Source organism: Passer domesticus, chromosome 12 (assembly GCF_036417665.1).
Source record: "Passer domesticus isolate bPasDom1 chromosome 12, bPasDom1.hap1, whole genome shotgun sequence".
Taxonomy (NCBI): Eukaryota; Metazoa; Chordata; class Aves; order Passeriformes; family Passeridae; genus Passer; species Passer domesticus.
Window position 1 is genome coordinate 3,214,633 of NC_087485.1, and position 11,947 is coordinate 3,226,579.

The 11,947-nt window shown below is 47.0% G+C and overlaps 1 protein-coding gene across 1 annotated transcript; it reads left to right on the forward strand.

The window, feature by feature from the left end:
• The first annotated feature begins 4,729 nt into the window (after positions 1-4,729).
• HSBP1 (heat shock factor binding protein 1) lies at positions 4,730-8,952 on the forward strand. Its single transcript, XM_064386652.1, has 4 exons — positions 4,730-4,855; positions 5,329-5,395; positions 6,644-6,763; positions 7,593-8,952. Exons 1-3 carry the CDS (start codon positions 4,811-4,813, stop codon positions 6,760-6,762), a joined length of 231 nt encoding a protein of 76 aa, XP_064242722.1. The 5' UTR covers positions 4,730-4,810; the 3' UTR covers position 6,763; positions 7,593-8,952.
• The last annotated feature ends 2,995 nt before the right edge of the window (positions 8,953-11,947 follow it).

Sequence of the window (11,947 nt, forward strand, 5' to 3'; positions counted from 1 at the left end):
CCCTGGCTCTGGCGTGCTGCAGGTACCGTGCAAAATTGCTTTTGTGTTTTCCCAGCACCACTAAGCTCTCCTCAACTGTTCAGAGCAGAAAATTAACAAGAGCATTGTGATTTTTTTAACCGCTCTGATGTGACTTTGCAACAAGCATTTAACTGGTGCACCAGTCTGACAAAGTAGCAGGACTGTGCCAGTTTGGGGGCTCTGACAGGAGCAAAAAGCAGCTTTAGCAGCTCCTGCCTCAGCTCTGCCCAGGCAGTGCCAGGGGATCCTGCCCAGAACCCCAGGCATTGCCAGGGCTCCCCACCCTGAATAAATGAAGGCAGAAAATTAAACTCGAGGAACTTAGTGAGATGAAGAAACTCTGCCATCCTCTGAGAGCAAAGGAGCTTTTGGGGAGGAATGTCCCTAGAGTTCCTCTCCATGGCATGAGCCATGATATTTTATTAAAAACCCTTTGCTAGGATTTTTCTCCTATTCTAGCTGAGAAGCCTCAGAAAAGAAATATAAAAAAGAACTATCTGATGGCTGTAGATGCAGTCTGGACATTGTTTACCAACAGGTACATCTGTGATTGGTGCATGTTGGTTGTTTCTAATTAATGGCCAGTCACAGTCAGCTGGCTCGCACTCTCTGGGATTCAGGAGCCTTTTTTACTCATTCCATTCCTGTTCTTTCGAGCCTTCTGATAAATCCTTTCCTCTCTATTCTTTTAGTATAGTTTTAGTACATCATTTTAATATAATATATATCGTAATATAATAAATCAGCCTTTTGAAACATGGAGTCAAGATTGGCTCTACTCACACAAAGCACCAACCATAAGTGATCTCCTGTTGAAATCAGTGGCTGTCATTGGCTTTGGTTTAAAGGATGAAAAAAACCCCCTTTTCCTTCTCCTTTCCAGATCCAGCCAAACCAGCAGCTTTTCCCTCATCCACAGCCCAACAAAAGGGTCCCATTGGCCCCAGAAATTACAATACTAAGCACTGTGGGCATTTGGGATTATAAGAAATGCCAATTAAAAAATTAACTAAGTCACATCTGCCCATTTTTTCTGCTACCCAGAGATGCTTTGAGCCAGGCTGTTCACAGCCAGGATGTTCTCAGTAATTTGATTTCAGAGTTTATCAAAGGCAAACTGCATTAAGAGCAGCCCATGGCAGTGCAGCTCTGCAGGGCAGAAGCACAGCCTGGTGACCCTTCCTTCCCTTGCTGTGTGAGGTTTTTGTCCCCTCACATTTAGCTGTGCTGGCTTTTATTCACAGAGGGTTGAAAACACACCCCAGGAGGGACAGTGATGGTGAAGAGCTTCATGAGATGTCCTTGCTCCAGGCTGGGTTCCCCTCTGCATGCCTAATTTCTGACAAATTTTTATGGCAACAGGAGTTACCTGCAGATGCTGATTTCAAATCTGCAAGGCAGCGGCAAATGAGTGCCAAGAATATTCCATGAGCCCCTTGCCACCAGAGCAGAACTTTCACTGGCAAACTGTAATGGTGAAACAAGTCCTTTTTATTGCCACTATTTTAACCCTTTTAATAACATTTTTACTCATTTTCTTAAGATGTTGGCACCCAATAGTTGTGGTATTATTCAAATTGATAGATGTAAAAATTCAATGTAAAAATTAATAGATGTAAAAATGCAAATTAATAGATGTAAAAATGCAATGGCCAAATTGCTGAGAGAATTTAATCCCCATTTAACACTCCAATTCACCTCTTTGGTGCCTGCCTTTTCTTCAGCTGGCCTATCCCCACTCCAGAAAATGAATTTATAAAGACATTTTTATTTTTACTTTTTTTTTTTCTTTCTGGCAAGGTCAATTCAGTAATTTGCAGCAATAATTCCAGGTGCTGAGTCTCCTCCTGTGTGAGCTGCCCAGTCCCTGCTGGTGCAGTCTGAAGGGATAATTACAGCAGCAGAATCTCTCATTATTCTGCACAAGGTTCACAGCAACAGGATCAGAGTGTGGCAAGTGCAGGGCAAGCTTGAGATGGAGCTTTACTCATGACTGGCTAAATAAAAAAATCACAAATAACAAAATCACAAATAACAGTGATAAGTGTTGATTCACAAGCATTTATCACCTTGTTCCCAGGGTTGTTTTCCACCTCCAGTTTATTTTCCCAGTGGGATTCCTCTCGGTTGCCACGCTCTCTTATTTGTGTGTTACTGACCCTGCCCAAGGGATGTGTTTTGACTTCTGAAAGCAGGAAACTGATAATATATCAACCTGAACTCTTCCCCTGGCACTCATGCATGCACACACAACTTTTGACACGAAACACGGCTTGAAATTTGTCAGCCTGCGTGGCCTCAGAGCAGGGAAATGAAAGATGACCTCAGTGTCCCTTCCAGGCTTGTGGGGATCCCAGCTGTGGGTTTTTCTGGGTCTGGATTGAAGGCACTTGAGACAGTAGTTCACATTTGGAATCAGATGTTTATTATTTATCAGTGACACAGTCTCACAACCATGAGTTCTGCAGCCTTTCATTAGAAGGCACAAAATGGCTAACAACCTCTTGTTACAAGGTCTTTTAAGACTAAACTATCCAGTTAAGAACTGACACCTAGATTATTTTCCCTTTTAACCCAATAACTGATCCCAAAGAGCCCACAATGCAGATTTTTCTGCCCAATTACAAAATGCCACCCAAACCCATGAAGAAGACGAAGAAGGAAGAAGAAGGAAGAAGAAGGAAGAAGAAGCATGAAGAAGAAACCCAGGACAACACCCTGTGCCCTCCATCCTGCTTCCATCCACAACACACTAAAAACCCCAAAACCTAAATTTCTCACCAAGTGACACACCTACACTCTCTACAATCTATTTCACTTTTGTGGATTCTAGTCTACCTTGGAGTCTGGGAAACTTTCTCCATGAATGAGGGTCAGAGTCAGGGTCAGGGCACCCCAGGGCAGACAGAGAAATATTCCCAGGGCCCTGAATTTCCACACAGCCTGAGCTTCCAATGGATTCACTCTGCACCTTAAGAGGCACTAAAAACCTTTCGAAGCTACAGTAACCAGAATGATGAGTAGAATTTTCCTGCCATGCAATTAGGGTTATAGTTTAATTTAATTTCTTCTGAAACCTGCTGGGTGCTTCATCCCAGTGGGCTGTGGGATCCTTCCAATATCCTGCTTGGCTCAGGGCTGGACAGAGCTGCAGCCATGCCGTGGTCCTGCCCACACACTGATGGCTTGATATTGTATATTTTTGTGCATTTTACTGCACAGATAAGCACTGCCAAAGTACGGCAGTGTCCCAGAAGTGGAAATAATCATGTGCTGTCAATGCAGCCTAAAACAGGCAGTGCTTTAAGGCCCAGGTTATGTTCTCCCTCAAGTACAACTCTCATTCATCACATGCTCCAAACATCTTTTTACAATTCATAACACAAAGAAAGAACAAGTTCTTTTCAGCATTGACCAGTCACTGATAAAAGGGGAAAAGAGAGCAAGGAGATAAAACCTGTTCTCCATATCTGGCAAGGGAACAGGCCTACAGCATTTTCTGTGTGAGGGATAAAACAACCCCCTGAGTCCTCCATGAGGAGCTGGAGACACAGATTTCTGTAGGAAATGCTTGCTTGGGATCAGAAGCAGAAGAAATTTGGTCCTTTTTTCACAGGCATGAATTGATTTCCCTGCACTGAGAGCCTTTATCTCAGCAAACCCAATGTCAGGGCCCATCTGCTTTTGAACTGCCTGGGGAAACCTTGGCGTGGGTTCTGCAGAAGAGCTCAGCGCTGCTCTGAGGGCGTCAGGGGAGCTGAAGAGCAGATCCTGGGGCAGGAACGGGCTGTCACTGCTCCAGGTCACACCTTTGCTCATTTTGGGGCCTTTGGAGCTGCCCTTTATCCAGAGTGGCTTCACAGCTGTGTCATTGTCCCTTTCCTGGCCTGGTTTCCCTGCTGGCTCCCGCACTTTTTGTTTTCCAGATGGCTCCTCTGTCCATCTCCAAACGGAGCCTTTTCCTGCTTTATAGAGCTGGAACTGGAAGGACACGTTTCAAATTTCCATGAGGAAAAATATTTCAACCGGCCTTCATTTCAGTCTGAGATCCAGAGCTGGAAACTCCTGATTGATTTGCCAAACTTCTTTTAACTCAATAACAGAGGGGGAAAAAAATCTTAATGGAGCAGGCACTGAGAATAATTACCTGCTCTCCTCCACACATGAAGTATTTATAATCAAATCATCCAGCTTTGTCTATTCAAAGCAGCAGAAATGCCAATGGGTTCTATAAGAGTTATTCATGAAATGTCATCCTTTAAATTTTCATCTATTTCTGGGTAGATTGGTAGCACTCAAAAGATAAGACCTACCTAAGCAGTTAACTGCTTATCCAGAAGAAAGCAAGAAATAAAATAAAGGAACATTTTAATATCGTGCATTAAAAAATAATAACAATAATAATAATGGGAAATAAATAATTTATTTTGCTTTGTATAAAGAAATGAAGACTTCAGGAACATGGAGATATATTAAACAGAGACAACAGCTGTCATTCAAACAAAAATGTACAGTCCATAGAGTGGAGAAGCTAAATCAGCTAGACTGATTTAGCACCCCGCTCATACACCAATAACCAAAAGAAGACAGAAGGCTAATTAATAAGAGAACAACGCAATTTTCAGCCGAAATGCATGAATAGTGAAAAGCTTTAATTGTTGTGTCTGTGGATTACCGCGGGATGGGCGCGGGACTACATTTCCCACCATGCCGCGGGGCGGGCGCTCTCGCGAGAGCCGGCGGAAGCGGCGGGGCGCGGCCCGGAAGTGGAGCCGCCGCCGGAGCGACCATGGCCGAGACCGACCCCAAGAGCGTCCAGGACCTGACGGCCGTGGTGAGCCCCGGGCCGCGCTGCAGGGCTGGGGGAGCCGGGAGAGGAGGGAGAACCCTCCTCCGGGTGGGGCTTGGAGCGGCCTGCTCCGCGGGACGTGCCGCTGGCCGTGGCAGGGGGTGGAAGGAGAGGGGACCCTCATCCCAAAGGGATGCGTGACCCCAAAAAATTAACCCGTGTGGTGAACGGGGCCATGGGGCTGCTGGCCTGGGTTTGGTCTTGGCTGGGCAGCGGTTTATAGATCTTACAATTGTTTTCTGTAAGTGTCAGTTCACCTGGTTATACATATATTTACATCTGGTTATACATATATTTACATCTGGTTACACATATAGTCAAGTAGCATTTTTACCTCTAGGTGTACCTGTACTGCAGGGGTTTGAGCTCAGCAGTGAAAGAACAGTGTATTTATGACATGAGATCAGATAACAGCTCTGAAGGAAACAAACCATTTCTTTTTTATCCCTTTCTCTTAGGTGCAGACATTGCTCCAGCAAATGCAGGACAAGTTTCAAACCATGTCTGACCAAATAATTGGAAGAAATATCCTTTTCTAAACTCAGATGGGGGCAGGATCACAATGAAGTCTGTTGGCCAGTGGGTTTGTGTGATAAATTTGAAGTGGCTCAAAGCTGAAAGGATACAAAGAATTAAACCAAGGCAGTGTTACCCGCTTGCAGGGGAATGTGATCACTCCAGTGCTGGGCTGGGAAGGGACCTGGAGCTGCTGCAGAGAGCCCAGAGCAGGCTCCAGGGTGGGCAGAGGAGAGAGCAGCTCTGCTGGAGGAAAGGCTGGGATTGTTCATCTGGAAAAGAGAAATTTCAGGGTGGTTTAATGGTGGCTTGGAGGGAGCCCAGAGGAAAGAGGGAATGGGGCTGTTTATGTGAGCCTGGAGTGCCAGGAGGGGGAGAATGGGTTCAGAATGAGGAGAGCAGGGTGAGATGGGATTTTGGGAATTGTCCCTGTGAAGAGAGCAGGGTGAGATGGGATATTGGGAATTAGGAATTGTCTCTGTGAAGGGAGCAGGGTGAGGTGGGATTTTGGGATATTGGGAATGAGGAATTGTCCCTATGAAGGGAGCAGGGTGAGATGGGATATTGGGAATTGTCCCAGTGAAGAGAGCAGGGTGAGAGGGGATTTGGGAATGAGGAATTGTCCCTGTGAAGGGAGTAGGGTGAGATGGGATATTGGGAATGAGGAATTGTCCCTGGAAGGGAGCAGAGTGAGATGGGATATTGGGAATTGTCCCAGTGAAGAGAGCAGGGTGAGAGGGGATTTGGGGAATGAGGAATCAGGAAGTGTCCCTGTGAAGAGAGCGGGATGAGATGGGATATTGGGAATGAGGAATTGTCCTGTGAAGAGGGCAGGGTGAGATGGGATATTGGGAACTGTCCCTGTGAAGGGAACAGGGTGAGATGGGATTTTGGGAATGAGGAATTGTCCCTGGAAGGGATCAGAGTGAGATGGGATTTTGGGTATTAGGAATTAGGAAGTGTCCCTGTGATGGGAGCAGGGTGAGATGGGATATTGGGAATTGTCCCAGTGAAGAGAGCAGGGTGAGAGGGGATTTGGGGAATGAGGAATCAGGAAGTGTCCCTGTGAAGAGAACGGGGTGAGATGGGATTTTGGGAATTGGGAGCTGTCCCTGTGGGTGTGCTCAGAGCCTGGCACAGCCGTGGCTGCCCTGGCAGTGCCCAGGGCGGGGCTGCAGGGGGCTCGGAGCAGCCTGGGCAGGGGGCATTGGGCAGGGGGGGCTGAGGGGCCCCGTGCTGTCCTTGACCCCCGGGCAGTCGATGACATGAGCTGCCGCATCGACGACCTGGAGCGCAACATCGCCGACCTCATGATGCAGGCGGGCGTGGAGGAGCTCGAGGGGGACAACAAGACCCCGGCTTCCAACAAGGGTTAAAGTAAATCTGCTCTCCTGGCCTTGGAACCAACCCCTGGGCGTTTGGAATCGCTGGATGTAGCACAGGGGGAGCTGTTCCTTGTTTTGGGGGCTGTTCCTTGGTTTGGGAGCTGCTCCGGGAGATTGTGCTGGAGAGAGAGAGCATGGCCAAGGATGAGAACAGAGCACCAGGAGCTGCTGAGGTGGCTCAGCCTGGAGAAAAGGAGGCTCAGGGGGGACCATGTGGCTCTGCACAACTCCCTGACAGGAGGGGACAGCCGGGGGGACAGGCTCTGCTCCAGGGAACAACAGGAGGAGAGGGAACGGCCTCAGGATGGGTCAGGGGAGGTCAGGGTGGAGACCAGGAGGGATTTCTCCATGGGAAAGGCACTCAGGCTTTGGAGCACACTGCCCAGGTGGAGTAGCTGTAAATTCCTCCTGTGTGTCATCTGGGAGCTTGCAGGGAGCAGGGACTCCCTCACAGCTGGCAAGATGCAGGTGCTGGCTGTCTGGGAGGGCACTCAGGCATGAGGCAATCCCTGTCCCAGGGCAGGGCTCCCTGGAGGAATGCAATTCACTCTATTATATATTTTATATAATTTATCTTTTATATATATTATTCTTGCAGCCTTTCTTACTTGCCCCTATATTACAGTGGGCCTGTGTTTGGAACAGATACATTCTTGCTTGTTAAGGTATCTGTTTCTGTGCTACCTTGTACAAATTATTACTGGCTTTGTTGCCCTCAGTGTCATTTCCATTAGTCTGAGGCCCACAAATGAAAAATCTCTGATGAGCATGATTCTCTTAATTCTCAGTAATCTCCTTTCTTATTATTTTTCCCCCAACAGGTTGCCAACAGCTCAAGATGAATCATGGAAGATTACTTTTTTCTTTTTTTTCTACAAATCCTTGGAATTAAAGAATGGCTTTTTGCAACTGCAGTGTGTGAAAGCATTTTTATATTGTTACAGAGCTTGCATTCCTAATGTACATTGTATAGTTGGGGTAGGGTAGTTTCTATTTTGATTTTGTGTACTGTAATTTCACTTTTTGAATTCTTGTAACGAGGATCACTTGGTTGTGTTATTAAAACACAGATCTTATGGATCTCAACTTCTGGGTGTATTTTTCTGTGGAGTCACTTTTTTCTCTTTCCTGTACTTTTCTAGATGTTTCATGTTTGATAGATCAGCATTTAGTGACTCCCTCCAAATGGGAACCTTGCCTTGTCCTACGTGAGTTTGTGGAGTGAAGCACAAGATTGAAACTTAATTAATTGCATTAATTGTAGCTCTGAGCATCAGGCACTCACTAGTTGAGGATTGTGTTGTCTTTCATACATGTAATAAAGGTGATTTTTGGAAACAAGAGACGCTGAACATCCAAACCCTCTCTCCTACTGCTGGTGTTACCTGAGCTGTGTGTTCCTGGAGCATCAAGGAGATGCAGATTGGCCATGGGAGACTCTGAGCAACCACTGCCACCCCCAGCTGTGACACCTGGGCAGACGAGGAACTGTTAACAGAGCAATCTCACCGTGGGACTGAAGGTTTTTAACATTTCTGGCATTGCCTTTAACTGAATTGAAGGGGTTGGATTGATGGGCAGGGCAGGGATGGGGTTGTGGAATGTCTCTGTGGGGTTTCCAGTGGGAATCACTGCCTCCTTGGACACAAGTTTGTTAGCAAAGCAGTGATGCATGAGGAACAAAGAAGGAGAGAAGCCAGGTAGATTTTTAAAGCCTCGCTTCTCTCAGAATAACAACTTCAAAATATTTGATTTTTTGTTTGCTTTTCTAATCATACCCACATCTTTGGCCTGGACGATGTATTTGTTACATTTTGGCCATGGAAGGTTTTTTTGGGGGAGTCTGTACTGTGTCACTTGTGAAGGAAAATGACCAATGTCAGCTATTCCTGACAATCATTGCAATGCTCCTCCAGCTTCAAATTTCAGCAAGCACTAGTGGCAGGCAGCAGTTACAGGTGCACCACTGCTACTGCTCCTTAAATGCCACCAAATCAGCACTTGAGTGCTCTGAAGGCAATATGACAGGTCATTTTTCCAAACTCGTTGTAATAAAAGCTCATAATAATGGGGGAATTTTGTGAACATGAGAAATGTATCAATATATACTTGTAATACCAGCCTTAGGTCCTTTGTAATGTCATTTCAAAGAAACCTAATAAACGGTTATGTGGTAACAAATAGCCAGGTCGTGTGTGTTACAGCACAGTCTAGCATAAATATATAATTGTATGGGAGATTATATTTAGTTGTGAGTTATTCCTCTGGGAATGCAGGGCAGGAGAAAGCTGCTCCTCTGGGAATGCAGTGGGCAAAGGCTGCTGTGGTGTTCCCAAACCTCAGATTGTATCCAGGTAGGAATGCTTGGCTCCTCCCCTGGGCGGAGCATCTCCCCGTGGGATGATGGAATTTGATCAGCCATGCAGGGACACTCCCTGGCCATGAACAGAAGATCATTAATAATTAATGGCCCATGAACAGCAGAGATCTCCTGGAGGGAGGATTGGCTGTGGGAGAGATGAAGAAAACTGCCCAATGAACAGAGAGAACTGCCCCAGCTCCGACAGATGGCAATAGAACACACACCCAGCCACATCTTGTATTTCCAACCCAAGACAAGGCTCTTTCAAAGATCTGCATTAGGAACAGCAAACAGAATCAGTGTTTTTCTGGGACAGAAATTAGGAGTGACCTAATGCAAGTCTTCAGCCACGGATTGTGCAGGCAATCTTTAACAGCAGTGCTGGTTTTCAATTAAGACCTGAGAGCTGAGAAATAAGTGAAATGTCACAGGACCTCTGTGGCCTGTGTATCTTGCACTGGGTAGCCCAAATAAATTTGACATTGCCGTTTCATCTCTTCTGGTTTCCTAATTCCTGTATTTATAGCAGGAATTTTACTCTGGACAGAGGAACACCATTCTAATAAATGCATGTTTTTAAACACTTCTGCCTACTGCTAAACGATCCAGAACTGTGATATCCTTAAGAGGATTTTTCATTTAATCTCTGCCCTAAAGACAACGTACAGTAAATAAGACTGCAGCTTTCAGCCAACAGCATCTGGTGCAGGCTCTAAATGAATCTGGGGAGAGCCAGTGACACACTGACCTGTGGCACTCACCCCAGGCAGAGCCAGCTTTGGAGCCTCCCTTCCCACAGGGTGAGCCCAGGTCCCTCAGGGCCAGGCAAGTGTCACTGCCTGCTGTGGGACAGGGGCATTGTTGGGCTCCATCCTGCCCCTCTGGCACTCTGGTTTTGGCAGGGAGCCTTTGTGCCAGCTGATGTTTCCTGTCCTCCTCTAGATTTACTCTCTCAACACCCCCAGGGGAGTCCCCTTGGTTCCCTTCCTTGATGCCTTGGGAAGGCTGAGCTAAAACAGAGGCTGGACAGAGCTGAAGAATAAAGCAGGGGTTTATTAAAAGGATCTCCTCAATGGATGCACCTTGGGCAGCACAGGAGCCCAGCCAGGGCTGCACCCAAGATGAACCCAAATGGTCCCAAAATGCACGAGCGCTCCCGGGGTCTCTCCCTGGGCTCAGCTCTGCTCCATGTGCACATTGCAGTTCAGTGTCCAGTTCCAGCTGCAGCCCCTGCAGTCCCATCCTGCTTGTTTTTCTCTCTGCAGCCCACGGGGTTTGTGCTCCTGGGCTGAGATTTGGATCATTTGTCCTTGGTGCCCAGCTGGAGCAGGAATTGTTTTGTGTCCCTGCTCTGTGCACAGAGCTCACCATCCCCTGATGTGAAGCCCAGACCCACACACTAAAGCAGCACAGAATGTGAAAAACAGAAAAGCCAAAACCTGAGGCATCATCCTCAGTGGCTGAGCCACAGGGAATTGGTTTGCCAGCGGTTCCTGTGGAAATCAGATGTCACCTGCCTGTCCTCCAAACCCTGGGCAAGTGCTGGAGTCACTCACTGGCCCTTCCTTCAGACCTCAAAGCTCGTGGAATTCAGTCCTTCATAGTGTAAATACATTTGGCACTGCCCTGCCAAGGGAAATAATGTCAGTTCTATCATTTGGCTGGCAAACAGCTGTAGCCACAGCCAGAACCTCTGTCCAGCATTTCACTGATGTTACACCTGAGTCTGCAGTTAACCTGGAGGTGTCCACATGGAATTATTTAATGAAAAGCTTCTCTTTTCCCGACTTTCTAGCAGAGAGTGCCTTCTAGTGGCACAGCCACTGCGAGGAGCAGCGCTGCTCAGATGAAGTACTCAGTCACCTTAAATGCGGGGTCAGAGGTTGGGGCTGTAAGGAGCCACATGCTGCTGGACCGTGGGGATTGCACTGAGGGTGGTTTACAATTCAGAAAATGAAGAGCAGGCAGAAATCACCTCCTGGGCTTTAAGTCTCGCTGTTTTGAAAAGACCTAATGCTTGCTGAGATAGTTTTTCTCACTCTGATGTAGAGTTAATGAAATTAAATTAGGGAAATAAAGCATGAGAATAGATACTTTACCTCTTATAAACATTCTCAAATCAGGAAGGTTAGCCAGGAATTGCCTCTCTGAAAAATGTGCCTGTGATAATGGAATGTGCTCTTTTACATTGTTTTGCTACAGAGCTGACATTTTTGTTTATGAAGTTCTTGTAGTTAGATACAGATACAAAAGTTCCTGCAGTTTACAGAGCTGTGCAATGTGCAATCCTTGCTCGAGAGATCCAGTCCTGTAACAATTAACAGCTGGAGAAGTGATGGAGTTAATGAACTTCCCCAGAGCTGCAGGTGTGCGTGTGACAAGTGTGGCTGACCCTTTTGTGTCCAAAGGAAGGACCTCACCCTGCCCTCTGAGCTCCCTAGGAGCTGAGCTCAGACCCCAGAGCTGCACAGCCTGCTCAGCAGAGCCCCTCTGTGCTGCAGCACAGCATTCTGTCCCTCATGGTGTCACAAATGGCCCCAGTGCCACCCGTGGCACAGGAACAGCCTCATCCCAGCTGGACTGTGCCCAGCACCTGCCAGCTCCAGGTGTTCCACCCGCACAGCTCCTCCAGTTTTGCCTTTTCCTCCTCAGACCATATCCATCATCATCAAATAAGAATTTCCCAGTGAATGAAACTCTCTGATTTCACTTGTTTCTCTTACAGAAGTGTTTTCTCTTGAGGAGCAGCTCCCTGTCTCTGGTTCTGGCGGGGGAGGATGAGGTGAAAGGCTGAGAGTGGGGAAGACAAACCCG